Source organism: Panthera pardus, unplaced genomic scaffold (assembly GCF_024362965.1).
Source record: "Panthera pardus isolate Hobbes unplaced genomic scaffold, ASM2436296v1 HiC_scaffold_15, whole genome shotgun sequence".
Lineage (NCBI taxonomy): Eukaryota > Metazoa > Chordata > Mammalia > Carnivora > Felidae > Panthera > Panthera pardus.
In genome coordinates this window covers 16668048-16695535 of record NW_026526710.1, presented here as the reverse complement: position 1 = coordinate 16695535, position 27488 = coordinate 16668048, and the positions used below count along the sequence as shown (strand labels likewise).

The 27488-nt window shown below is 48.1% G+C and overlaps 2 protein-coding genes across 3 annotated transcripts in view; both read right to left on the bottom strand.

Annotated features, from left to right (window-relative positions):
* Nucleotides 1–1204, bottom strand: part of TBC1D10A (TBC1 domain family member 10A) — a 30950-nt gene extending 29746 nt beyond the window's left edge. For both annotated transcript variants that reach the window (XM_019426676.2, XM_019426675.2), the window contains exon 1: nucleotides 917–1204. In XM_019426676.2, coding sequence (XP_019282221.1) covers nucleotides 917–1125 — 209 coding nt within the window. In that variant the 5' untranslated portion in view covers nucleotides 1126–1204. The remainder of the gene's footprint in view (nucleotides 1–916) is intronic.
* Nucleotides 1205–7680: 6476 nt separating this feature from the next.
* Nucleotides 7681–27365, bottom strand: SF3A1 (splicing factor 3a subunit 1). The gene is made up of 16 exons (XM_019426659.2): nucleotides 27263–27365; nucleotides 24523–24644; nucleotides 20084–20291; nucleotides 18699–18956; nucleotides 16127–16201; nucleotides 15028–15178; nucleotides 14479–14672; nucleotides 13474–13591; nucleotides 12993–13178; nucleotides 12231–12352; nucleotides 11882–12127; nucleotides 11121–11328; nucleotides 10455–10609; nucleotides 9140–9241; nucleotides 8955–9026; nucleotides 7681–8170 (listed from the first exon to the last, which is right to left on the bottom strand). The coding sequence occupies exons 1-16, from the start codon at nucleotides 27323–27325 to the stop codon at nucleotides 8069–8071; spliced, it is 2382 nt and encodes a 793-aa protein (XP_019282204.1). The 5' UTR covers nucleotides 27326–27365; the 3' UTR covers nucleotides 7681–8068.
* Nucleotides 27366–27488: the final 123 nt, after the last annotated feature.

Sequence of the window (27488 nt, the reverse complement as noted above, 5' to 3'; positions counted from 1 at the left end):
TGGGTCCTGGAGGCTCTGGGGGTGGGGGACCAGAGTGTGCTACCAGCAGGGACCCTGCTGTCTCCATGACTGCCCCCTCAAGAGTTTGGGAGGAGGTGTGTGTTTCCACAGCATACACAAAGACAGCCAACAGTCTGTCCTGGAGGTGAGGCACTGTCACCCTGTGGGTACCAAGAAGGGGGAGTGTCTGCCCACCTGTTGCCAGTGAGGAGAAATTGGCCTCTGAAGGGCGGGGAGAGCACTCTCTGACCCTTCCCTGAAGGGAAGGGACTATCTGCCCCAGGGTGGGACTGTCTGGGAGGGAGATGACCAATGTCAGTCCAGTCCACCCAGGAGCCTGTGTGTCTTGAGGTAAGGGGTCAGTCTGTCCTGGAGTGGAATGAGGGCAGGGCAGTCTGTCCCTTTGAAGTCCCTCTCCCTAAAGTATCCCCCTGGTGCGGGGTAGTAGGGTGGAGACAGGGCATCTGTGGGTCTTGGGGGATGGGGGTAGAGAAGATATGTGTTGGGGGAGGGGCAGCCATCTGTGAGCCTGTCAGGGGTGGCACAATCAGGCCTAAGGCCGCGGTGGCAGCAGTGGGGTTGGGCCAGGTGTCTGTCGTTCTGTCCCGCAGTTGGGAGGAGGGCACTGTGGGCCCTTCTTGGGGGCGGGTCAATGTGTCTGGAGGGCGGGGGCTGGGGGGAGGTAGGGCTGGCCTGTCTGTCCTTAGGTCGGAAGCAGGCTCGCGAATGAGGGGCGGGTCAGTCGGCCCTGGTTGGGGGAGTGGGGGGGGGGGGCAGGGAGAGAAGGGGTCAGTTGTCCCCGGTTGGGAGGGGAGCTTGTCGGTCTGTCCTGAGGGCAGCTCCGTCAGCGTCGAGGCCCCCCACGAAGGTCCCGCGCCGTTCCCGGCCCCCGGCCCCGAGCCCCGGCGCTACTCACGCGCCCTCGGCGCCTTGCGAGCCCACGATGAAGCCGAACTTGTCGATGCGGCGTTCGGCGAAGCCGTTGGCCTCCGAGTCGGAGCCGAGAGAGCTGAGCTCGTCCGCGGCTGCGGCGTCGGGGCCCGGGGCCAGGCTCTCCCGGGTCCCGGACAGACTTCCTTCGGCCGCGGGCGCTCGCGGCCCGTTCTCTCCGCGGCTCTTCGCCATCCTGGCCGCGCCCGCCGCCTCAGCCCCAGCGGCCACCTCAGCCACCTCAGCCGCCTCAGCCTCAGGGCCGCCGCCGACGCCGCCGACGCCCCGCCCACGCGCCGCGTCCATTGGCCGCCGCAAGGCCAGGGGCGGGGCCCTAGGCCCTCCCGGGAGCTTCCCCCCACGCCCAATGGGCGCAGCGGACCCCAGGGCCCGCCCACCTGCCCTAGACTGGCGCCAACCGACCCGACGTGAGGGGGCGGGGCAGCCGTCACTGGGAGCCCTCCCCCCCAGGCTGTCAATCAAGAGAGCTTACCTGAAAAAGCTCCCCGGGCCTTTCTCGGTTGGCTCCCGGCCGCCAGTCACCTGCAAGCGCCGCTCAGTCACAGGCTGAGGGAGTGCGCTGGGGATTCTGCATTGCCTCCTGAGCCCCTGGCTCCTCGCGAGACCCCAGGGATGTAGGTAGGGATGGTTTCAACCGTTTATGAGGACCTCTGAGGAGACCTAGGAAGGGTCCAGGGATTCGCCCAGGGACACTCAACGTCTTAAAGACACAGGCTGAGCTAGAAGTTCAGCAACCCCTGCTCACTGCCTCTAGGGCTTTAAATGAGCCCTTGGGAGATCCAGTTAATAAGAGTAATGACCAACGTTTATTGAGACACTCATTGCCCCAAGTTCTACCTTCCTCTTGTAATCTTTTTCTCAGCAGCTTTATTGAGACATAACTAACCTACCATAAAAATCACCAGTTTAAAGTGTATAGTTCAATCGTTTTAAGCATATTTGTGGAGTTGTGCAACTATCACCACAACCTAATTTTAGAACATTTTCATCACCCCCCAAATTCCTATCCATTAGCAGTCACTCACCATCCTTCCTCCCCTAGTCTCTGGCAACCACAAATCTGCTTTCTGTTTCTAAAGATTTGTCCTTTCTGGACATTTCATAGAAATGGAATCATACAACGTGGCCTTTGTGTCTGGCTTCTTTCATTCAGCATGTTTTCAAGGTTCATCCATGTTGTAGCATGTTATCAGTACTTCATTCCTTTCTGTGCCTGAATAATATTGCACCAAATGCAATACTACATTTGTTTATCCATTTGCCAGTGATGGTCAGGTACAAGCTTTTGTATGGACATACATTTTTGTTTTTCTTGGGTAAATACCTAGGAGTGGGAATTGCTAGGTTATATGGTAACCTGTTAATCTTCTGAGGGAGGAACTGGCAAACTGTTCTCCAAATTGGTCACACCATCTCTTGGAACCTTCGTGCAATGAGGTAGATACAATTTTGTCCCATTTTTACAGTTAAAAAAAAAAAAAAACTGAGGTTCAGGGAAGTTAAATCAGCTCCCTAAAGTCCCAGCAATAGCTGTGGCAGAGGCAGGATTTGAAAATAGCTCTTACCAACAGTTTATGGGGAGGCATGGACCAATTGTATCTATATAGACTTAGCTCCCAGAAGCCTACTTCTCACCCCAGGATTGTCAACACTTAGAGTCGCTATAATAGCTCCTCAGTTAAGCCCAGTACTTTATAGTTTACAAGTTACAACCACGTTGTCATCTGATATTCCCCATAGATCTGTGAGGCAGACAGACCCAGAAAAAAGAAAGCACTGTGAGAGCCAGGCCTGAGCTGCAGAGCCTGGGGCAGGCTAAGGGGCCCATGGCATGGTCCCAAGAAGGGGGTCTTAAGACTTGAGTGATTTCACCGGGTGTTTCCTTGATGCCACATGGCCCAGACATTCTTGAAGACTTCACTGTGCAATCTTCACATTCCATAGGCTTCTGGTTTTCCATAAACAGGGCAACAGCAGACATGGGACTGGGCGCAGGCTATTTTGGTCTTAAACTCTCAAGTCTAGGAGGACATTCCTCCTCTCCAATGGCTCTAGACAGTTGTGGGCTCTTACTCCCAGCTCCTAGGAGGGGCAGAGTGGGCCTTACATGGGGATGTGGGCCTATCCCAGGGAAGGGAGAGAGGAGCCACACACGGAGAGCATATGTGAGACCTGAAGTTGGGCAAAGTATTGACAACCCTTTGACTTCATAATTCTGGTCTTAGGATGATCATATTCCAAATATGTTCAGCTCTGTAAGGGCATAGGCACAGTGATGTTTAGCTCAGAGGTATTTGCAGTGGGGTTGAGGGATATTAGAAGCAGCTGGGTGTCCATCTTTGGAAGAGTGTTTCTCAAGTTAAGGCCTTGAGGCCCCAGCTTTTAATTTTCTTACACAAGACCACCCAGAATTCAAATCTCAGCTGTCACTGTGTACCTTAGACAAACCACTTCTCTCTGAGCCCATTTCCTCATCTGCAAAGTGGAAATACTGGAAAATATACCTCCTTGGGGCAGTTGTTCTGAGACTTTGGTGTGATAATATGTGCTAAGCATCTGACACATGGAGGTACTCAGTAGATGGAAGACAGGAGTGCTGATGTTTGTAGTTTGCAAAGCACTTTGCAAATCCATTATTGTCTTGAATATTTCCCACCACGGCCTGTGGCTGTAGCAGGGGTGTTTACCTAATCTAACCAATGGAACATGGCTTGGGAGACTTCATTTCATGGCTGTGCCCCTCAATAACTGGGCGTTTCTTATGCAAAATCACTTCACTTCTCAGAACCTCAGCTTCCTCTTCTGAAAAATGTCAATAATTACTTGGTGATGGGGCATCTGGCTGGCTCAGTCAGTAGAGCATGCAACTCTTCATCTCAGGGTCATGATTTCAAACTCCACATTGGATGTAGAGCTTACTTAAAAAAAAAAAAAAAAGACATGGTAAACTCCATGAACTGTTTCTGAAGCCTCCAGCACATAGTAGACACTCAATTGTTACATTTCTTTACTTCCAATCCCAGAACTCTTTATCTGATATTTAGTGAGCAAGAGAGATGAAGACCAGGAACAACAGTTTATATTGCAGTAGAGGAAGAACATGTGTGTGAAGAAAATAAAGCAGGGTAAGGTAGGAAGAATGCTAGGGGAAAGGGTGCTGGTGGGGGTGAGTAAATGGAAATAAGGAAGCTTCTCTGTGGGGATCTAGGAAAAGTGGGCAGGAAGCAGGGCAGCAAGTTGCAAAGCTCACAAAGGAGAAGCAGGCTCAGAGATTGGGGTGATCAGACTGAAGTAACAAAGCAAGAGTGAATGAATGAATGATCCACAGGAATGCCCTGCAGAGTCATGTGGCTCCCTGAAATACTAAGAGGCCTTTGGCAATGGCATGAGACATCCAGGTAGACTGGCAGCTGTAGGTGTTCTTTTGAGGATTAGATGCTTAGCCAGGGCTACAGGAATGTATGGATAACCTAGAGTCTCATCATCTACTGGGGTCATTCCTGCAAGTTTTGCTCTAGGAGCTTACACAGGCCCCAGGGAAGTCCCATCTCCTGGATCCTGGAATGAGAAACTTGCATGAGCTTAGAAAATCTGGCAGCATTGGCCATGAGCCGATGTCCAGATGTCATAGCCTGGATTTGTAATGAGAATGGAGCTGAGGTTTAAAACGTAGACAGTTTTAAGCACCCAGAAGCCAATGAAGAGTAGGCAAACTATAAAACTTCCTTATCCCTACACTGAGAATAACAGTTAAGATTCTTTTGGTCCAAGTGGCAGCGGTCCAAATGGGCTTACCCCCAAACTGCATTTAGTGGGTCCTATAACTTAAAAGAAATTCATAGGCAAATGAGCTTCAGGAGCAGTTTGATCCAGAAATTGACAAGGGAGAGCAGCCTCATTTTCCTCTTTTCCCTTTTCTTTTCGTCCTCCTTCCTGTGGTTACCTTCATCTGAAGCTAGAGCCCCTCATGGCAGCAGCTCCAGGCTCACATCCTTCCTCCACACATCAATACAACAGAATCTTCTGGTAGCTTCTGCTCAATAGTGAGGTGGAGGCATTCCTTCATGTATCATGTTCACACTAGGATACGCACCTAACCCTAATCTAATCACCATATCTCAGGGATAACACTGACTGGACTCAGTTAAAGGCAACAGTAGTACCTGCTCTGTAACGATACAAGGAATAGGAGTACTCCTGTCTTGCTTCATGGATTATATGGCTCAGGAGTTATCTATAATTATTCACTTACTTTTTAACAAATATAACAATATAGAATAGTTGAGAGCAAATTCCCAAACTAGAGTTAATAACGTTAATTTCAAGATGGTACATTTTAGGGGTGCCTGGATGGCTCAGTTGAATGTCCGACTTCAGCTCAGGTCATGATCTCATGGTTTGTGGGTTGAGCCCCACATCGGGCTCTGTGCTAACAGCTAGGAGCCTGGAGCCTGCTTCAGGTTCTGTGTTGCCCTCTCTGCCCCTCCCCTGCTTGCTGTCTTTCTCACTCTCAAAAATAAACATTAAAAAAATTTTTTTAAACGGTACATTTTACTTGTATTAAAAAAATAAACTAAAAATCTTATATACTAGTATGTGTACCCTTAAACACGTTGCTTAAGCCATATTGTATTTTGCCTTTAATTGTGAATTATTACATATGAGAACTGCTATCGAGTATGCCATATATTTCCATTTAAGTATATACCCTAATGTAACCTAATATAAACTTTATATATATTCCCTAATACAATATTTAATTAAAAAAAAATGAAACGGGTATAATCATAGGTGGCTTCCTCTGGGATACATGACAATTCAAGCAGCTGGTAGAGTTGAAAGTGAAATTCCTAATGTCTATAATTCCCAATGTCTTCTTTGCCTAAGTCTAAAATGACCACCACTCTGACAGCATTAAGTCCTGCCCATTTTCCCAGCAGTCCCACAACAGGAACATCTCTCCCCTCCCCTGGTGAGGCAATAGGACAGCGTGGTCTCCAGGAATGTAAGAGCTATTTTGGCCTTCCAGAGCCCTCACTGGCTACATGACCTTGGGTATCCACCTAATATTAAAAATGGGGCAGATAATTCTCAGAGAATTGCAGCGAGATTCAGAAAAGCTGTGTGAGCAAGGCATTGCCTTCATGTTGCATACCCTAACCCAGAAGTACAGAGTGCTGTGCCCAAGGCCAATGATGGTCACAAGGCTACCCTGGTCAATGGCCCTTCTTCAACAGGAGTAAGCCAGGACAGATGTCCACTCAAGAGCTCTGGGAAATTGGGTTTGGGCCCCAGAGGGTGGCTCAAAGGACCCATTCACTCACATTCTACCCAAATACATTCCTAGCCTCCAGTCACAGCCTCTGTGATCCAGAGCCCTTGGGATCTGCCATCTGTGGGGGACAGTGCCCAACACCACACCCTACTCCCCATCCCCAGAGCCAATCCGTGGAAGAAAGGAGAGCTTGGAGCACAGGACTCCCCCAGGTCTCCTGACCCCCTTCCCAGATGGTGTTTAGTGTTTTTGGTGTTGACTACAGAGAAGCAACCAGCAGTGCCTTCATTTTAGGCACCCAAACCACGGAACCCACTCTGCCCCTGGGGGGGAACTTCCAGTAAATGTCAAAAAAGGTGAGGAAGAACATCCCTCTGACCAAGTTAAAAATGTGAGGGATCCAGCAGTGTGTAATGGAGCCATGCAAGTGGCATGGCAAAAGGGCCATCTGTGCCCCAGGTCTAGAGTAAGAAGCTTTAGCTTGCAAGTGTGTATTAGGCACAAAGGGGTGTGTGCAGAGTAGAGCAGGGTGGTGACTAGAATACTGGTTCTATGACCTTGGGAATGGCCTCACCCCCTGAGCCTTGGAGAGGACCTCATGGAGCAGCTAGGAAGATCGAATGGAGGGACTGCAAAGAAAAGGCATCACAAACTCTCAAAAGATAAACACACGTGAAATCTTCAGAATAAAATGGGATTTACGTTTCAAACCAGGAAACAGTTTTCAACAGGCTCTCACCTTCCTTCCTCTAAACACCCACAGCGGCGCCTATGTCCCTGTGATAGCATAATTCCAAAAATAATAGCCGGCGTCTGGCTCTTACTAGGGAGCAAGGCCTGTGACAAGCATTTTGTACGCATTCTTTTCATCTTCTTACTGTGTGGCTGTGGGCATATGATCCACCTTCTCTGTGCCTCAGTATAAAACAGGAATACTCAAGATTATGTAGGTTAAAACTGATGAAACACTTAAAACAATAAACAGTAAACTGGTTAAATTTTATAAAATCCTTGGAATGGTTCAAGGCTGTGGCACAATTTAGCATTTTGTAAATAAATAAGTTTAAAAAACGTCATGTCCCTGTGCTCACTCAGGGTAAGCCACCTGCCTCTAAGGTCATAGAGCCAATCAGGTGATGGGTGATTCCAGGTCTGCAGGAAACTATACTGCCCCCCCTCCACCCCAAGTCTCATCTACATGTATCTCTCTGCTGCCCACTGGCCCAGGAAGTGCATCACACTTGTCCTTGTTCTTCTGTGGTCCTGGCATGTTAAAGGCATTTTGTAGCAATCTGTTAAATACTCAGGGTATGCCTTTGAAAGGTCCAAATGTTTTAAATGAGCCATAAAAAGAAATCTAAGACGGATTCATGAAAGACTTGGTGGCAACAAGAATTTAGTTAAAAGTCCAGCACTCCTCAGAGCAGAAGAGGAGCCAAGTCTCAGGACACTGATTTCACAAGAAGGACACAAGAGGTTTATTAGACAACCCATGGCAAAATACAAAATGATTAATAATGAGAACAACCATATTCTATCAGCCAAGTGCCACCTGGCACTATGATACTATCCCACAGGACCTCTCTGGGTTCATATCTCCTAATATGCTACCTAAAGAAATGAATCCCCTCAAATCAAGACTCAAACACAAAGGGATTCCAGAGACCACTGGGAAGGAGAGTGGCTTAGAAAGCTCAGGACCATTTGAATTTCCAAACTTAGTAAGAAAGAAAGAAAGAAATGTGCAAGGCAGGGTCTCCTGGGTCTGGGGCAGAGGGTGGGGCAGTAGGGGATAGTAGAGGCAAAAACGGCAGTGGCTGAGATCTGACAGCAGGTTTCCCTCTACTTCTTCCTCCCGCCTCTCTCCTTGAGGGCCAGGTGGATGACAGCGCCATTGGCCATGTTGTAGTAAGCCAGCGAGTTGGAATCCTTGATGAAAATGCCCTGGAAAACAGATGGTGTGCTTTAGCACAGGGCAATCTGGCCTTGAACAGTATATAGCCTCACAACTCCCAACATCCATTCACTCTGAACTCAGAGAATACAGGGGCCTGAAAGAAGGTAGGACAATGGCGGGGGGGTGGGGGGGTGGGAGGGTGAAAGGGTGGGACTGAAGGTCTCTGGTTCCCTCCTAGAATGCTCTGCTTTTCCCTCCTTCCTAGTAAGTCACACTCTTCCTCTTTGTCAACTCCTCAAGAAGTTGGCCCAGACCAACCCCCATGAAATTCTGACTCTCAAATCAGAAGATCTTTAGAGATCAACTAGTCCAAGTCTCATTTGACAGAGCAGGAAACTGAGGCTCAGAGTAGGGATTTGTCAAAGTACTGAGACGGAGAATGAAGCATGCCAGGCGGACACCAGGTTGAGGTGGACTATAACCTCTGTGTCCCTGCACAAAGCCAGGCTACCCCAGACCACACTGGCTGGGATGGCTCTACCTCCCGTTCGTACCTCTACCTCTGGGCCAGAAACCGACCAAATGTCCACCCTAGTCATTAAGGCAAAAAGTTTTTTGGGCCTCACACAAGACTATACTGTGACCCCAGCAGAGTTTCATTCTGTCAGGCTAACCTGCCCTGGTACTCCTAGCCAGCATCATCACTTCTAGGATAGACTCACATGGCCACCCCACATGTCTCCCCACTCCTTTAGATTCCACAGGTCATTAAGCTTCTGCAATGGCAGAGCTGTTGAACCCAAGGGGCAGGAGCACTGATATGTGACCCACCTCATACTGCAGCTTCTGTTTCCCTGCGGGCATACCCGTGGCTTCGTGAATCTTCACCTTGATGACAGAGACCTGTGGGACAGAGAGAGGTCATTCACCTCTTTGCTAAGGTCAGCTAAAGAAAGCTGCCCCCTGAATCCTGGGATCCAGTGCACCTGATGCCAGTTAGCAACACCAACTCATACCTGATCTGTCAGCGGGAGGGTGAAGACCAGAACTTGTCCATTCAGTTTCCATTCAGTCTTATCCTGCATGTTGGGCACTTGGACTTTGATGGACACTGGACCCTGCAAAATAGGACATGGCCATTATGGCCAGGGAAACCTGAGCCCATCAGCAACTATGCTCTCCTATTCCTGGGCCAGTCTGAACAATGTCTCCTGTCCATGTGAACTCCTGGACTCTGCTCCAATTCACTATTAAGGCCATTAGTATGATGTCACAACTCATCCCCCCCATTTTCAAGATTTGGGATTAAAGGTCTCTGGTTCCCCCCAGCATGCTCTGCTTTTCCTTCCTTCCTAGTAAGTCATATTCTTCCTCTTTGTCAACTCCCTAAGAAGTTGGCCCAGACCAACCCCATGAAATTCTTGACTCTCAAATCATAAGATCTTTAGAGATCAACTAATCCAAGTCTCATTTTACAGAGCAGGAAATATCTTTCCTTACCTTACCTTTACAGAGCAAAGAAATCTTTAAAACGATCTCTACCCTGCCTTTTGGTGAGTCTGGAACCAAAAAAGTAGTAAGAAAATGCCCTGCAAACCCCAGAAGCACCACAGAGAGAATATAAACTGCCAGGTCCGAGACCTAGGCTCCCAACTCAGTTTCCCTGCTAACTAGGTCTCTCTGAGCCTCAACGCCAAGTTTATAAAACAAGTGATCACAACGACTGCATGGTACTGTTGTAAGCACTGAAGAAACAAGTGCCCATAAAATGTGTAGCTCTTGGCACTTCAGCTGGTACTCAGAAAATGGGAACTGCTATCAGAAAGAAAAAAAAAAAATCTGGTCAAATGCACTGGGGGAGTGCGGCTAAGACTGTTTCTGCCTCCTCACTAGAGGTGGACAGCTTCCTTAGGCACTGGAAGTGTCAAAGTTCTCCTTATTTCTAGCACCCCAACAGGATCCCCACAACAGGGAGAACTTCAAAGGACTGGAGCCACAGAAGAAGGTCGCAAAGAAATTAAGAACTACACCCGGGATTTCTTCCAGTATTCAAGGTCCCTTCACACTCAAGTCCTGCTGCCTACCAGCTAGTTTTCCTACTGGTCTCCATGATAGTTCACAACAGAGGGACTATTTGGTCCGGTCCTTCAACTGTTGACTATGCATCTACTGTGTACCCAGAAGCCCTTACAGGCTTCCAATAACTGACCCAGGCACCAGAAGCCAAAACAGTGGGAGAAGAGGGTGCGCCAAGGGAGTGTGTAACTGGGGCAAGACTGGGTCCCCCCACTAGTCACTCCAGGCCACAGGTGGCACTCTGGTATCACATACCTTATTTCTGCGTAGGAATTCCTCCTCAGGCACAAGGCTGTCCTCTGTCTTCAGTTTCTTGGAGGCAGGCTCATCCTCCATGGGAGGTGGGGGGTGGACAGGGGGCATGGGGGCTGGAGCTGGGACAGGTGCCACAGGAGGAGCAGGCACAAATGCTGCCAAGACAGGAATAAGCAGCCGCATGAGTGGGAGGAAGGGCCCTGGGACTCAGGGATGGTGATAAATGAGGAAAGACTGCAAAGGTGTCCCACTTCTCACAGTCAGGGGTGTGAAGAGTCACTCCTGGCTCAGTCTGAGAGCCAGTAAGTTCCCTGGCAGGGAGACCTAAGACACTGCCCACACTGGGCAACAGAAGCCTAGAAGAGGGGCAGGACTGATGAATGGAGTAGGTGCCAGCTGACAGCAAGTCTCACTAGGCCTCTGCACCTGTCTGGGGCCTGACCACTCTAGGTGCACAGACCCCAGCTCTGCCACATCAGCCTATCTCCCCTAGGACCACCAGTTCCCCAGCTCCTAGCTCAGGGATTGTTCACATGGGGAAACCAAGGCTCTTCTCTGAGCTGGACGCCCAACGGGAAAAGCTGGGCACTACCATCAGCCACTGCTGATGTGCTTGGTCCATAGTCCTGACCCAATGGCTTGGAAAGCGACATGAGAGACACTGACCTGTTGGCACAATCATGGGGGGTGGGCGGGGTGCCATGATAGGAGGGGCTGAGGGAGGCATGGGCACCACATTGATCCTGGGTGCATGGATGATTGGCGGCATGGGGGCAATCACTGAGCCTGGGGGTAGTCGGACCACTGATGCCATCGGGGGGCGGGGCATGACAGGTACTGCAGACACAACCGTGGTACGAACAGGAGGTGGCATCTGTGGGGAAGAAGGGACACATAGATCACAGAAAACCAAAGGTGGACCTCAACGGCACATATGGCTGGTGATTAGCCACCAGCAACCTTTGAGGATGGGGACTGGAAAGCTCCGACTCAATCCCCTGGGACTGACAAACTGCAGCCCATGACTAAACTCTGACAGGAACTACGCCAAGAGAGGCCCAGGGTGACGTTCTTTCCTCCTGAGACTCAACCAGCTGCTTGTGGCAGACACTGAAAAAGCCACTAAAGAGGGTGACCTCAACTTAGCTTCCTGGAGACAGGCCAACAGTCCTCGAAGACCTGTTAAGCCCTGCAGCCCTTCTCTGCCCCAAGCCTGCTTCTCACTTTTGCCTCCTGCTTCCCTTCCTGTTCCAATCCTCCCACACAGACTAGAGGTTCCCACTTACTATTAAAGAGTTCTTTGTCTCTCAACTTAACCCAAGCAGCCCTTGAGCCCCACTGCAAGGAAGCTGTCCTTCTCAGCCAATAGTGTCCAACCCCAAAAAGCAAACGTTAAAAGATTAGTCCCAAAGTGGCTACTGGCTTACTGCGGGTGGCCGAGGCACAGAGGTAATGGGAGGGGCAGAGCTAGGAATATTGGTGGCTGAAGACGGAGGTGGTGGCTGCTGAGGAAGTTCATTGGGTTTGCTGGGACCAATCTTCTCCTTGGTATCATCCTCTGGCACTAGGCCCTTGGCCTTGTGGATGGCCTCAATCTGCTCCTGAAGGGTGATATTGGCCTGGGCAGCCTGCTGGGTCCGCGCCATGCTGCCTGAGTGACCGTCCCAGGTCACCTACAAAGGAAAGCAAAGCCGCAGCTTGTCAGGGCTTCTGAAACTGAGCCCAAGTATAGGAGTGTGAGGGTGGGGAAAGTACTAGGATCCATAAGAATGTCACCTTTTCCTCTGGCTTCTGGATCTCCTCCTCACCAATCTTCTTACCAATGGCTGTTTCCTCTACACCGAAGATGTCAGTACGCCGCTCAGCCAACTGTTTCAAGCTGCTTTCGATATCCAGACCTGGATAGTCACAAAATGGACGCAGGGAGCAGAAAGGAAACTAAAACCAGGTGTCCTTCCAACATACCAGCAACTCTCATGGTGCAGGGTAGAGGCTGGTCCCACGGAGCAGGCCTGAATCTGGGTCCCAACACAGCAGGCCTATCCTCTAAGCCTGGGGAAGGCTGCCCAACCAGCAAAAAACCCGTACACTAGAGGCTATCCAATTGCTTAACTTACGAAAAGCAACTGGGAGGACAGGGTCACAAAAGCGACAAGTAGCAGTCAGGACTAAAAGCTTAGTCTCCTGCTTCCGGGACAGTTTTCTCCCTATTGTGTCTCATTTCAAATTGCTCAAGGTGCTCCAGCCACCAGAGCCCTCATTCTAAGACAACTCCAAGACGAGCACCCTTCCAACTCTGGGATGTCTGGGATGTCATCCATGTCAGGTGTCTGCCTCTGGAGGAGTCTTACGAAGAGTCCTTCTGGAAAACGGGCAGTTCTTCTGTAGCATCACAGACTATACCTATCCTCCAAAGTTTTTGTTGACCTCAATTCTTGCTTTTCGTTTCTTTAAAGTCTAGACGTGCCCATGGGTCAAAGGGAGTCAGGGCTGAGTCAGAGAAGGGGTGTGGACTGGGTGGGAGAACCCCCACCTCACCTGGTGCATACACCTCATCATCGCTCTGCTTCTCACGGATGGAACGGTCTCGCTGCTCCAGCCAGCGGGGATCGAGAAGCCCGATGCGCATGTGTTCCTGCATTTTGCTGGCAGGGATCTTCTCCCCCGTGATGGGAGACACGAGATATTCATCTGGTGCAGGGGCTGGAGGCAGGGGCTTGGAAGCTAAAAAAAAAAACCAAAAAACAGAGATGCTTGAAAGAGAATACTGGGAAGCAACAGACGTTAAGAAATTATTGTTTTATTCACGTGTTACTCATCCAAGACCCATCCATTTAGTGCCATGCTGTACCTAGCACTGTGCAAGGCACCTGGGCACCAAAGAGGACTAAGCTCTGTTCCCTATCACCAGGCCTGCAAAGGAAAGACTATCAATGCCTTCGCGACCAGCAACCTCGAGCCCTCTTAGAAACAGAAGGTCTGAGGAATATGTGAAGGCAGGAAAGCAGGCAGGCCCTACCTTTAGGGTCATAATCCTTCCGAACAATGACTTGGTCTGGAGTCGGGGGCAGAGGAGGAGGCATGGGTGTCTCTGGGGGTGGGGGCACTTTCTGCCCTTCTTCTTCATCATCTGAACCCTGAAAAGCAAAGCAATGGCAGGACTTAGAGAAGGGCCGACAGGCCATCCCCCTGCAGCTGAGCCCTGGCGGCTCTCAGAGTGGCAAGGAACCTAGGTCCCTGCCAGCCAGCGTCCATGTGCTAAGCCTCTGGGGGCAGCCGAGGCCAGCCGGCAGCCAGCCAAGCTGCTTCCTCACAACATGAATGAGAGTGCTGGGGGCTGTGGTGCTAACACTCCGCCCAGGCATTTCCAGCAGCTGGCACCAGGCAGTCCCAGGAGGCCAAGGGCACTTAAACATGCTGGGGAGGGGTGCGGGGGGGCAAGCTGGCACTCAATGGTAGCTGCTCATGGAGCAATGCTGGGAGGGAGAGAAAAAGTCAATTCCCACAGACACAGGAGCCTTTCTTCTCACACACAAATTCTTTCCAAGGGGAGGAGGCAGCTTGGCTCTAGAGGCTCTATGCCTGCTCAGAGGGCCTGCCTCGGAGGGGGTAGAGGCGGTCGAAGGGAAGCAACAGGCTACACTCAGAAAAGGTCTGGGAACTGCTGATCATTTGGGCCCAAGCTCAAATGTATCAAAGCATGTGGTGCAAAGCGTTCCTTAACTGAGAGCTGGCACAGGAGCAGTGGGGAGCAGGGCCTCTGGGCAAAGGGGGAAGGTCACAGAACAGAGCCAGCACAGCTTTCAGATCCTTGCCTGTGAATGAATCTTTGTTGCCTGAGCTGGAAAGAGGTTCTATGCTGCCTGAGTTTGGGCAGCTGCTCAACCAGGATGCCTTATTCAGGACCTGTGCCTCCTTCCAAGGTTCACAAGGGAGGTGGATCTCTGACTCTGGTGGAGAGCACCCCCATCTCCTTAAGCTCCAGAAGTAAAGGCCAGCCCCACAGGCCCTCCCAGAAGCACACCTCATCCATGTCTTGCACTTGGGTGTCCTGGTCCAACTGGGAAGGAGGCTCCTCTGTTTTTTCTTGTTTCTCATCCTCCTCATCAGACTCGACCTCCATCTCAACCTCTTCACTTTCCCCAAACTTCTCATAGCGCTCCTGAATAAGGATTCGGGCCCCCAGCTCCTCCGGGGTGGTAGGGGGAGGGAAGTTTCCTGGCAGAAAGCAATCCAGAGTCAAAGGGAGACCTCCACAGACGCTCCTTATCAAAGGCCCATCCGTCTGCCCTTCCTGCACTGTGAGCTCTCCAAGGGCCAAGGCTGTCTGACTTCTCTTCCAGCTCCAGACACCCACCCAAGGTCTGGCACTAAGTTTGCTCAATTGGGTTTAAGTGGGGGCAATGTGGTAAATCTAAAGTCTTCTGAGAACAGAGATGAAACATACTGATAAAACCCTCGGGGGCACTGTGCTGCTCCCTGGGAAGAGGTGTGTATCTGAAATATCCCAGGATGGTTCTAAGCTCCTGGCTCCCCATCTGGAGTCACACACCTCCCTTCCTCACAGACCTACCTTGCTCATTGGGTTGGAAGTCTACTGTTTCTACCACAACAAAATCATGCCAGTCGATCTGTGCATACGCCACCCGCTCCTTCTCCTTTTCCTCTTCTTCCTTCTTCCTCTCTCGCTCCTGGAACTTGGCCCACTCCACCCGGTAACACACCTGAAGAAACAGAAAACAGCATGATGCTATGCTGAATCAGGGTCAGCTCCTGATGGAGCAGCCACCTTCAATACCTTTACCAAAGCCAGCATCTCCCTTGGAAGAGGAGACTGTTCTGCCTACAAGAGGAAATTCCTGGTATGTGCATCTGGTCTCAGTCAGGCCCAAAGCTTGGACAGAATAAAAATTCTAAATGTCGGGGCACCTGGGTGGCTCAGTCGGTTAAGCGTCCGACTTCGGCTCAGGTCATGATCTCACAGTTTGTGAGGTCGAGCCCCATGTCAGGCTCTGTGCGGACAGCTCAGAGCCTGGAGCCTGCTTCAGATTCTGTGTCTCCCTCTCTCTCTCTGCCTCTCCCCGACTTGTGCTTTGTCTCTCTCTCAAAAATAAATAAAATGTAAAAAAAAAAAAAAAAAAAAAAAAAAATCTAAATGTCACAGAAACCTTGTGTCTGGGCCCCAAGGGCAGCCATTTGTTATAACCTCAGAGTTTTCTGCTTGATTTGGCAAGAGGCTCTGTGCTCACAGAACATCAAACTCCGTCCCAGGAAGTCTGTGTGACAACCAAGTACCCACAAAAGCAGCAGCAATCTGAGAGTCTGAGAACAAAACCTTCATGCAGCTACCCAAAACAGGCAGCACCAATATGCCTTCTCTCCTTGACTCTTGAGAACTTGGGGCCTCAAAAGGCATCTGTCACCAGAAAACCTGCTCAGGAGTTGGCTTCTAGTGAGGGCAAAGAAGAGGAAGATCCAGTAAAGCTGAGAGAAAAACAGAAAGTTAGCAAGCAGACAATCTAGGTTTCTTTGGCTTTTTGTGGCCACAAGGCCTTTCTTCTCACCACTCCTGTGCCTGGAACACAGCAAGGTACCACCTCAGAGCCTATTTCCAAACATGAAACAACCCAAAGTAACTTGCACCATCAGTAACTGGTTATAATTCAGTTTACCTGGTCCAAAACTTCTCGGGGATTCTCAGCCTCTTTCTTGAGCTTTGTAAATAACCCTTTAGGTGGAATCAAGATCTGAAACACAAAAGAGTTAAAGCAACTGTCAGTGCACAACACAGGACAAAGAGGTTGCCTTCTGGAGCCTGTGGAAAGGCATAAGAAAAGTGAGAGCATAGGGTTCCAGGTCCCAATCCCAGCTCCGCTTGGCTATGCAACAACTTTGGGCAAGTTACTTAACCTCTGTAACTTGGCTTCCTTCTACAAATGGTGACACCAACACTTAAAGTCAGCACAGTCAACATTAAAAGGTTGCTGCAAGAATCAGCAGGAAAATACACAAATGCACTGCCTATATCACCCAGTGTACAGTCAGCATGTGCTGGCTGCTCTCAGGGCACAGAAATGTTCCTACCTTTTTGCACATGCTCCCCTAATGACCCTACCCAAGACTGCCACCCACAGGCCCTATCTCCTAGATCTCTGTCCCCCGCTTTCTATTTCTCCACAGGATTTATTACCAGCTAACATCCACTGACATTGCACTTGCCTGTTGCCCCCTCACTAGACCAGAAACTCCATAGACAGAAATTTCTCTGTTTTCTGTTCACTATTGTTAATTCCAGCATTTGAAATGAATTCTGACAATGAACATATGTTTGACAACAAATGATGGCTTTGTTCAAAACAGCCAGTCATTCTACCTGCCCCAATATTTTTTTTTTTTTTTAATTTTTAAAAAATATTTATTTTTGAGAGGGAGACAGAGAACGTGAGCAGGGGAGGGGCAGAGAAAGAGGGAGACACAGAATCTGAAGCAGGCTCCAAGTCGTCAGCAAGAAGCCCAATGCAGGGCTTGAATTCACAAACCGCAAGATCACGACCTGAGCCGAAGTTGGATGCTTAACCACCTGAGCCACCCGGGCACCCCTCTCCCCCCACAAAAAGTATTTATTGTTACTGGTAAACTGGCTCAGCCCACCACTCCCCCGCCACCATCCTCTCTATACTTCTATCCCAGGAATAAATCTGCTCCTGGAATCTCCCATGGCTAAAGACAGACACCAGTGCCCTCAGGTTAGAGTACTAAATGTCTATACCAAGTTCTGAGGGAGAAGAAACAGGAAAGTAACAGAGTAAAAAGGTATCTGGGGACCTTTAACCCTGGAAGTAGTCCACTAGGGAAAATTAACACAGGGCTCACTTAAAATCGATACTGTGTAATTACACTAACCCTTTGGCCTTCAAATGATTGTTATTTTAGCTACTCTACCATTTTTGGATTTGATCATTTTCTAAACACATACATCTTTGTAATTCTTTCTAGTTACATACTCAGATCAAAATTAGAGGAAATCATTATGAGTCCTTTTAAGTCAGATCTTTAATGTACTGTTTCTAAATAACAAGAAAAGATGTACAAATTCATGCCACTAATCAGGAAGACAACCTCCACTACACGTATAACAAGAAAAACAAGCCACTGGCAAATCTGTTATCAGTGTTCTTTGCAATAAATTAATGATCTTTTTTTTAATTTATTTTGAGAGAGAGAGAGAGAGAGAAAGAAAGAGAGAGAGAAAATGGGGAAGGGAATCCCAAGCAGGCTCCACAGTGTAGAGCCTGATGTGGGCTCAAACTCACAACTCTTATGTGAGATCATAACCTGAGCTGAAGTCACACATTTAACCGACTGAGCTGCCCAGGGACCCCAGATCCAATTATTTTTCAATACCAATACTGACTTGTCCAGATTCTTGATTACAACAATGTAGTATAATAATTAAGATATTTTTAGCAGGATAATTAAGATCCAGGTCTTAGGGTCTGGAGCAAAAATGCCAGAGGTCATGTCCCAGCTCAGCAAGCCCTGGCTGTGTAACTCTATCCAAATTAACTTTGCTGTGCCCATTTCCTCTTCTATAAAATAAGGAGACCAGTGGCTACCTTAGAGTTTATTAGGAATTAAATGAAAACATGCTACATATACAAGTATCCCATCAATACTGGCTATGCTTACGATGAATTGTTTCTCAATACCTAAACTATATTCTAATTCAAGGTACTTTTTAGAGTGAAAAACAACATAGGCGTTAAGAGTCAGTGCAGCCACTTACTAGCTGAGACCATGAGTAAGTGACTTCAACTCTCTGAGCCTGTTTCTACTTCTGAAAAAGGGGAGAGGGGAACACATCCTAGGTTCTTGTGAAGATTAAACTGGGCAAAAAGGAGGCAATTATTAACGGCTTGCTTCTTCTCAGGTACTGTGCAAGGCAACTGAAGATTTAAATGTACTTAAGAGCAGCTAGTACCACTTGGCCTTGTCACATAGTAGGCACTAACCTAATGACAGTTATCAATCACACGTTTCACTTCTCTTTAAAACCGGCAATCTGTTACATTTAAAAAGAAAAACTCAATAGAAATCAAGACTTTACACTGAACTGGAATTTTTACATCTGCCCAGGGACCCACAGTGGAGTACTGTCCTTGTAGACATGAATAGATTCAGTGCTTCTGCAAGATGCCTTCCTTCCCTAGGCCCAGCACCCCGGCCCCTGCCCTGCCCAGGCACCTTGGTGTACTGCTCCACCAGCTTCGTGAAGTAGTTGAAAAGGCTGTGCTGAGGGCGGAGGAAGTCAAACTGGTAGTTGCGCTGTTCTTTCTGCATCAGCTGGGTCAGAAACTGGCGGCCATTCCTGGCCACAAACTGAGCCGTCAGCTTCACCACATCCAGGTCGAAGGCTGAGATGGAGGGGGGGTCTGCGATGAACTCAAACTCAGGAGGGGGCTCTTTGGGCACGATGGTCTCTTGGATTACCTGGGCTTGGACCTACGATGCAGATAGAGGGAATGTGAGGCTCGAGGTGGGTGGGAAGACACCTCTGGTAGGATGGCATGGACCTCTACGCTTCTGTTAACCACGTGCACATCACTGGCCCATGGTGTGAGAGAATACTAACTCACAAGAGCACCAATTAGTTGGCCAACTGTGGCCTCAACTCCCTGCATGGCTTTGAGCAAGAACCATGCCCCTCTGTATTTCTGCTGTTGCCCTGAAATTGAGGGCCAAAACTTGGTGGCAGAAGATTCTACAGGAACATGCCATATTAAATCCCATCCGAGGGATATGGAGGCCACAGTAAGCCCTACATGTGTGCAGAGGACCCACTGGAGAGGACTCCACAGTTGTTACCTCATCTGGCCTCCACACAAACCACGAGGTGGACAGAGCAGGTACTGTGAATCCTTTTTACAGATGAGGAAACTCAGGTAGCCTGAGGCCCTAGGAGTAGTAAATTGTAATGCAAGGTAACAGAATCTACTTGAACCTTTATTTCCCACTGTAAAACAAGAGGTAGCCTTTGCCACCATGGTTCAGGAAAATAGCAAAGAGAAAGGACCAGTCTAGGTCTATACAGGAGGCAAATTGTGCCAGCCCTTCTTGTCCACACCGACAACCCTTAATCGTCCCTATTTGTGGACCTAGTGAGGATTAGGGTATTAGGGCAGGCCAGATGGAGGGGCCCTGGGAAGGTGAGATGGAAGGGAGGGATGGCTCAAGAAGGGGATCACAAGCCACTGTCCTCACTCCACGGTCAAGGCAAAGAGCAGGGGCCAAGAGTTTGAACTCTGGACTCCTGACTGTGGCCTGGGTAAACTGTATTTCCCCAAGCCTTAGGTTCCTCAGCTGTAAAATGGTCACTTTGCTGTCTTCCTTAAGCAGCTGCTGTGAGGTGACAAGGAGACTCCTAAAGCACTGAGCAAAGAGCTGGACAAGCAGTGCTCAGAAAATGCCAACTGTCAGCAGTACTTTGCTATCTGAGCCTCAGTAGATAAAAACTTCGTGTCTCTCCCTGGCTGGTAGAGAGGTTTGGAGAGCAGAGTTCATTATCCTCCCCTCTCTGTCCAGGCTTCCCTCTTAGCCCTGGGGATATGAAGGGAGGGGTGAGCTCCAACCTTCTGGGGCAGCTGCTGCTGGGTGGCCTGCTGCTGCTGCTGCATGACCTTGGGGATGGCAGCCGAGGGCTCCTGAGCCTTCCCCTCCTTGAACTCGCTGACCTTGTGGCGGTAGTAGGCATGGTAAGGGTCATTGGGGTTCAAGAAGTTAAACTTGGGATTGTTGATCTCATTCTGTCGTATCCTAGCTTCAAATTCAGGTCCATTTCTACAAGGAAGGAAAGATAATTAACACTACAACCCTTACAGTTGCCTAGACTCAGAACATTACCCATTCAAGCCCCCTTCTTGTCACCACTCATCAAACTAGCCCATCCCTAAGCACTGTAGAGGTCCTCCTGAAACTCTTGGTGTCACCAGCCAGAGTTGTCTACCTCCTTCAAGCCTGGGCCAGAATGCCTCTCCCACAGGGTGTCCCAGACCTCTGTCATTCCTGCAGCCCTTCTGCTAGTCTTGCCATTCCCAAAATTATCTAAGCTACTGTGTTCTTTTAATGAAGTTTATTCATTTTAAGAATTACTTAAAAAGGAAAGCATATACTACTACTTCAAGTAAAAATCAGTATGGCTTTACTAACAAAAGGAAGCATAAAATTAAACATAATGAAAACAAAGTAGTATCGTAATGATAGACTAAACTAGACTAGACTTTAATAGTCTAGTTCAAGGTTTCCTGAGACTGAGGCCAGATCTTAGTTAAAAAGAGACAGAACAAAAAAAAAAAAAAAAGAAAGAAAGAAAGAAAGAGGGCTGGAGTACTGTTAAAAATACACTAGCACCAAACTAACACTTTGTCCTTTGGGTAACCACAAGGATTGAAAAAAACATCAAAACATAGACCATTTGATGTAATGCTTTGTCCAAGTACTACCTTGTCCAAACTAGTACCTTGTCCAAGTACTACCAAATCACCCCATTTACTACTAAGTGAGGCCCACATTGGAAAAACTGCTCCCCAAGGACGTGATCTGTGCTGCTGTGTAAGGCACATTCAGATAACAAGGGGAGCGGTAAGAATAGAAGGGAGGTCTCTACCTCTCTCGGTAGCTGAGACAGTTTTCCACATAAACCCCACGTCCCCAGTTTGCATTCCTTTAAAACTTCAGGATAAAAAAAAAAAAAAAATCCCTGTCGTGAAATTTAGGAAACCCTTATTTTTAGAGAGCCCAATGGCAATACTTCAAGGTGTGAGACATATACACCATCTGTGTCAGTCAGAAAGCACGTTAACCCTAAAGACATAAGATATGGACAATATTCATATTTTGGGTTCACTAACGATTCTTCAAGTTATCAACCCTCCCTGCTCTTTTTTTTTTTAATTTCCTAGATTACCAGTTTATTAAAAAAAAAAAAGATATTTTAAAGGGTAAAAATGAACAGCCAGATAAAAAGACACACAGGGATAGGTCTGGTAGCATCCTGAGCACAGGAGATTCTGTCCCTGTAGAGTGTGGGGTGCACCACCCTGCCAGCACCCCCTCAGATGTGTTCTTACTTACCGACGTGGAAGCTCTCTGAATCCCATCAGTTAGGGTTTTTTATGGAGACTTAATTACATAGGCATGATTGATTAAATCACTGGCCACTGGTGAGTGAACTCAATCTCCGGCCCCTCTACCCTCCCCACCCCCAAAGTTGGGAACCCAACCTTCTCTTTGACTCAATTTCCCATGTGTAAGATGCAACTAATACTACCTTCTCTCTCTACCCTGGTGAACTGAGAAGATCAAATCAGCTAAGGAGATGCCAAAGTCTTTCTGAATCATAGGGTGGCCTGAAATCCAAAGGCTGTCACTCCTATGAAACTTAGAAAGGGCTGTTCCACAAACATTAGAGATGATCTGGGTATTAGATGTCTGTGGGGCTTCCCTCACTACTCCAGACACAGCCCAACACTCAGAAGATGCTCCAAAATCATCAAGGGATGGTTCTAGGGGCTGCTGGTAGCAGGTCGCTCCCTTTCTTCAGACTTTCACACCCTGGCCCTATTAGTTGAAGAGAGGGCAGGAGACAGGGTACATAAAGGCAATGCTGTGCCCCAGATTAGCAATCATAACAAACTGCCATGGCGGTGGTAAACACCCAGGCTAGCTACTTTGCAAGCTCTGGCCACACCCTGTAGCATGAATAACACCATGAGGTCTCAATTTGACAGTGCATTAGTCCAACTGGAACGTCCTACTTGGGGAAGAAGCATCTTCCCCTCTCTTATAATGCAAACCATATACGAAGAGGAAGGTAAGTGCACACTTAGATATTGCTAAACTAGACAATCATACCCAGCAAATGCCCAGGGCAGACAAAGGGCTGCTAAGAAAAGGGGGCTCTGGTTGCTTCTTCTATCACTGCCTCCTAAGCCATAACCTTACCACATCTGGGAATAATCTGAAAGAAAAAAAGAAGGCAAGAATGTTTGTTCCAAGAGATTCTGTTCTTTTAAATTAACTTAATGTTAATTTTAGAATTATGTTCTCTAACACAAGGAATAGATTTCAGCAGAAAAAGACATGATTCTGAGTCAACCCAGCTGGTGGGACTTTTTAAGGGTAATTTCCACTTCAGTTTCTTGACAGGAAAATTCAGGAAAGACCAAACCAAGAGAGAAAAAACTTCTTTCGGAAAAACATACTCAGTGATTTTTACTGTATGCTCCATCAATCAATATATGTGACCCAACAGAAGTGAAGTAGAGGGTCCTGCATGCTTCCTTTATCCCCGAGTGGGATGGTGCTGGTCTGTTCCTTCATTGCAATGTACATGAAAGCAAGTCCAGATTTTAAAAATGCCTACAAAGCAATCACCTTAGCCAAAAATAAATCTAGAAATATGGAAGCATACATTTTTATTTTTAAGAAAACTTGGAAACTCTTACTTCTGTGGCAGCAGAGGCTGGCACAAAATTATTGGAAAGCTACTTGGCAAAATGTTTAAGAAAATCTTTAAAAACTCTCTTTCAGCCAGTTATGTGCCACATAGAATTCTCTTCTAAGGAAACAATCTAGAAGGGAAAGAAAATGCTCAGATTTCCCCACAGCTTCATTTGCCAAATTGAAATGCTGGAAACAACCATGAAGGAAAATATAGAGGAGACAGCCAAGTCCAGGAAGGAACATCACCTCAGCATGGTGTATCAAGGACGGCGCAGCATCAGGGGACCACGGAGCTACATGGGAAAAGGCTTATAACACAACACAAAAGGGAAAAGCAGGATGTGAAAGTATCTACTAGTATTAAAGGATCTAAAAAAGGATGCCAAGGCCCAGAAGGAAACAGGAAAGTGAAAACAGCTGGTAGAAACTATTCTGGTAGTGAGACTGTGGTGATTCTTCCTCTAACACCCTATTTATTCTGTTTTTAAATTATCAGGGGGAAGAGAGAAGTAAGAGCGTTGCTATGAGATACTAAACATTTATCATAAACACAACACTTACTGCCCTAAATCTGACTGTTCAATCAAGCACAGAACAGATTTAACGCAATACCCAAGTTAATCAAAGCCTTTGAAATGTAATAATATGAATCTGCATGGAGCCTGACAAGTGAAAGACATCAAGCAGAATAACTTCTACCTTTCATTATATTAGGAGGTTGGGAAAGGAAGGAGTCCTGTATTACATGATGTACTGTGATGGGGATGCTGCCTTGGGGTCAAGGAATGGCCCTTTGGAGTATATGCCCTGACTGAAGGCAGGAGTCTATTCTAGGCCAGCTACTTCTTCCATGCAATGAGCTGTCTGGTCGCCCACAGAAGCCAGAAATCTAGATTTATTGTGCAATCTCCACATTTTTCAACAGTGGCAACTAATTCTAGTTTTAAAAAAATATACTGTGAAGAAAAACAAGAGCTCTGTAGGTTGCATGAGGCCTGCTGGCTGCCAAAGAGTATTTTAAACTAGGGGATGTGTTGACCTTTGGAGCCAAGTGGCCATCAAGAAGATTCCATCTGAGGAAGTGGCAGCGTATATAAGATGCGGAAGAGTGAGAGGAACTCAGACTGACTTCCATGCCATCCACGAAGACTGCTGACACGTGCAGCTCAGTCCCACTCCTCCTCTCCTGCCTTACAACAACTCTGAGGTGGTATTTTATTCCATTTTACAGATGGGTCAGTTGAAGCTCTGAGCACAGTTCTTACATAATGAGAACAATTAACTCCTTTCTTCGTCTTCCTCAGGTCAGCAGCTCAGACTATCATACTATCATACAGCAGTACAGACACACATACTATCCATGACAAAGCAGCTTTCCAGGCACTTCCTCAGGCCCATTTTGGAAGCACAGGTTCCTGGTGACTCTGGGACTGGGTGTGATTCACATTCTGCCCCTACCATGCTGTGCTGTAGACACCAATCTTGCCCACTGCCTACCTCACCGCCAGCTGGTGGTGTCAGATGAGCTAACAGGCCTAGGCTGACAACGCAGAAGCAGCTACATTACCTGGCCACAAAGCTGGCAGTCTTGTCAACGATATTCCTGACCTCTGGAGGAGGATAAATAATTCCCACCACTGGTTTGGAGGGAGTAGAATCCTCCTTTGAAGAAGCTTCTTCTTCTGTAGGCTGTGAAAACAAGAAAAGGAAAATGATGTCTTAAAGTTCCTGATTTGGGACTGGATCCCCACTGTCAAACTCCTCTAAGATATTATTGAGAATGTAGACTCTCTTCCGTGGACATTCCTCTAGTTAGGACCCTCTGTTCCAGAAAAGTGGTTATCTTAACTGCACTATACTTGAGTGGGACTCTCCTGGGGAAACCAGTGAAAAAAGCAGCCTCCTTGGCTCCCTCACAGGCAAGTGGTCTCAGTGACACTGGGAATCTACATTTTTACCAAGTGCCCCGGTGATTAAGATGGGGGATGGGGGTGAGAATCTGACCACATTCTAAGAAACCATCTCCCAGAATTCGGAAGGCCATGTCTGCACCTAGGGATGTGCCTGGCATGGAATATTTAATGATTGTTTGCTGAATAAAGAAACAGGAAACTCTTTGCTGACAACTCCCTATGCCCCTTTCTTCTGCATCTATTCCAGTCTTAACCACCACTCAATGCACAAATGTTCTGTGAAACCCCACTGGAATACCCAACATCAACTGTCCCATAAACTCCAATATTCTCTCTTTACCAGCTTCTTCTCCTTAGTAAACAAAGGGTCCATCTCTCGTCTTACAAAAAAATAGCAGCACCCCTGCCCTCACATTCTTTTCTGCTGTTGTCCTCTCCCCCTCTTCCTCTGGTAAATATCCTGAGTTCTCTGTCTTGCCATTCCTACCTCCTCACCTCCCATCCATTTCAAGTGCTCTTGCCAAAGTAAAAAATGCCAAATACAGCAGCCATCTGATCATGTGACCAGTGTCCATGCCTTCACAAAACTCTCTACTCCTCAACTCCCAGGTCCCATTGTCACCTGTCTTTCCTTCTTGCTCACCATTCCATCCAAGTTTCCTTCCTAGCTCCTGTTTCATCTTCTGCCCTAGGGCTCCCCCAAATTCTATTCTCCAAGGTATTCACACTGTACTCAGGCACTCACAACCATGTCCCCTACTTCCCCTACCACCTCTAGGTTGAACAATCCAGCCCAAACTGATGTCCCAGATCACTCTTATGTGCCAGAGAACTCTAGATCCAGCTGACTCCCGGGCACTTTCATCTCTAACCACTTTCCTTATGAATGGTCAACCATGCACTCAGTCATTCAGGCCAGAAACATGGGCCTCCTCTCCCTTCCTCAGCCTCCACATTCGATGATAACATTTACCAAGCACGTAGTGGGTTCCATATACTTTTCTAAAAACTTTAAATAGATTAACTCTTATAAGAGCCTTATGACGTGAATACTCCATTTACAGATGACAAAATTGAGGAATGTAACGCTTAACTGGACCAAAGAGCAGAACCAGGATTCCAACACATCACTTTAGCTGCAGAGTATGCACCACCAGCCATTTTGTGACTTGAGCTTGCCCATCCCGTCTGTCTCACCCCCCTGCCACTATCTAAGCCAGGCCCTCAGCATCTTTTGTATAACTGTGCTCCTAGCATTTCTCATCACAACCTGCCTACCTGAATTTCTGAAACACAAACGTCATTATCCAGCTTAAAACTCTTCCCTTTCTCCCCACTGTGTACTAGAAAAAGTTCAAATCCCCCCAAATGCATCTTTTGCCACCCCTTTCCAACCCTACGCTTCAATCACACTTTTTAATTTACTCTTGATCTGAGACACCACCTGATGCCTACCCTGGTGTTTTTGCAATTATCTGGTATTACCTTGTTTACTTTTCCCCAAATGACTGGGAAAATACCAGGGATACTGACATACTTATAAGGGTATGGACCTCTTCTCTCACGTACTCTGCTGTATACTGAACCCAAAGCAGTAATCAGCACACCTGTATGTACTCAATAAAGGTTTGCTGAATGAATAAAGGATGCTATTTCCCCTTTCCAATCACCTATCTGACAAACCAATTCATCTTTCTAAAAACAATTTACTTAGCATTCATGTGGGCTTCACCTACAGGGCATATCACACCACACTGCAATGATTTACACACCTCTTTCCCTCTCGGTTGACTTAAGAGCTGGCTGGTATCAATTATGGTGATTAAAGCAATAAACATTTGTTGAGAATTCACTTATATCTGTCTCCCCACTAGAACCGTGAACTTCATAAACTAGCTGTGCTCCATTCATTCTGGTTCAGTCGGAGCCTCACACGGTGGTTGGCTTAAGGGTACGCAAAGAGTAGATACTGAGAACTACCACAAATGTACCCTACAGGCTGGGAAATTAGGGATTACTGGGCAAAAGCCAGAGGGCAGGGTGAGGAGAGGCAGTACCACAGAAAACCTGCAAGTGAGCTGGATCGGTGTTTCTCAACCTTTAACCAATCACCTTGAGATCTTGCTAAAATGCATTAGTATTTAGTTCTGGCATTTCTAATGAACTCCCAGGTGATGCTGATGCTGCTGGTCCGCGAACCACACTTTGAAAGACCGCTTGTTTCGCTACCCGAAGGCAGCGTAGGGCGGGAAGCGCGCTGCCTCCTGGGACTTGCAGTCCCTCCCAGCCCTCGTAAGCGGCCGCTTCTTCCCCTACACGAGTGAAGAGCGCCCGCGCCGGAGAGGGCCCAGGCCGAGGCTTAGGCTGCCGATTAAGGTGCGGGGGTCGTGGTACCTGTTTGGGCTCGGTGGCCGCCGGCGGCGGCGGGGGCACCGCCTGCACGGGTCCGGCCGGCATGACTGCGACGCTCAGGGCTGCCAGTCCGCCTTGTTGAAGGTGAGCGGTGCTGCGTCAAAGCAGCTCCCCGCACGGACGATACGACAAGCTCGCAAGATGGCGGCGGCCGAGAAAAATCGTCGCCGGGGAGGAGAGGCTGACGCACTTCCGGGACCGCCCCTTC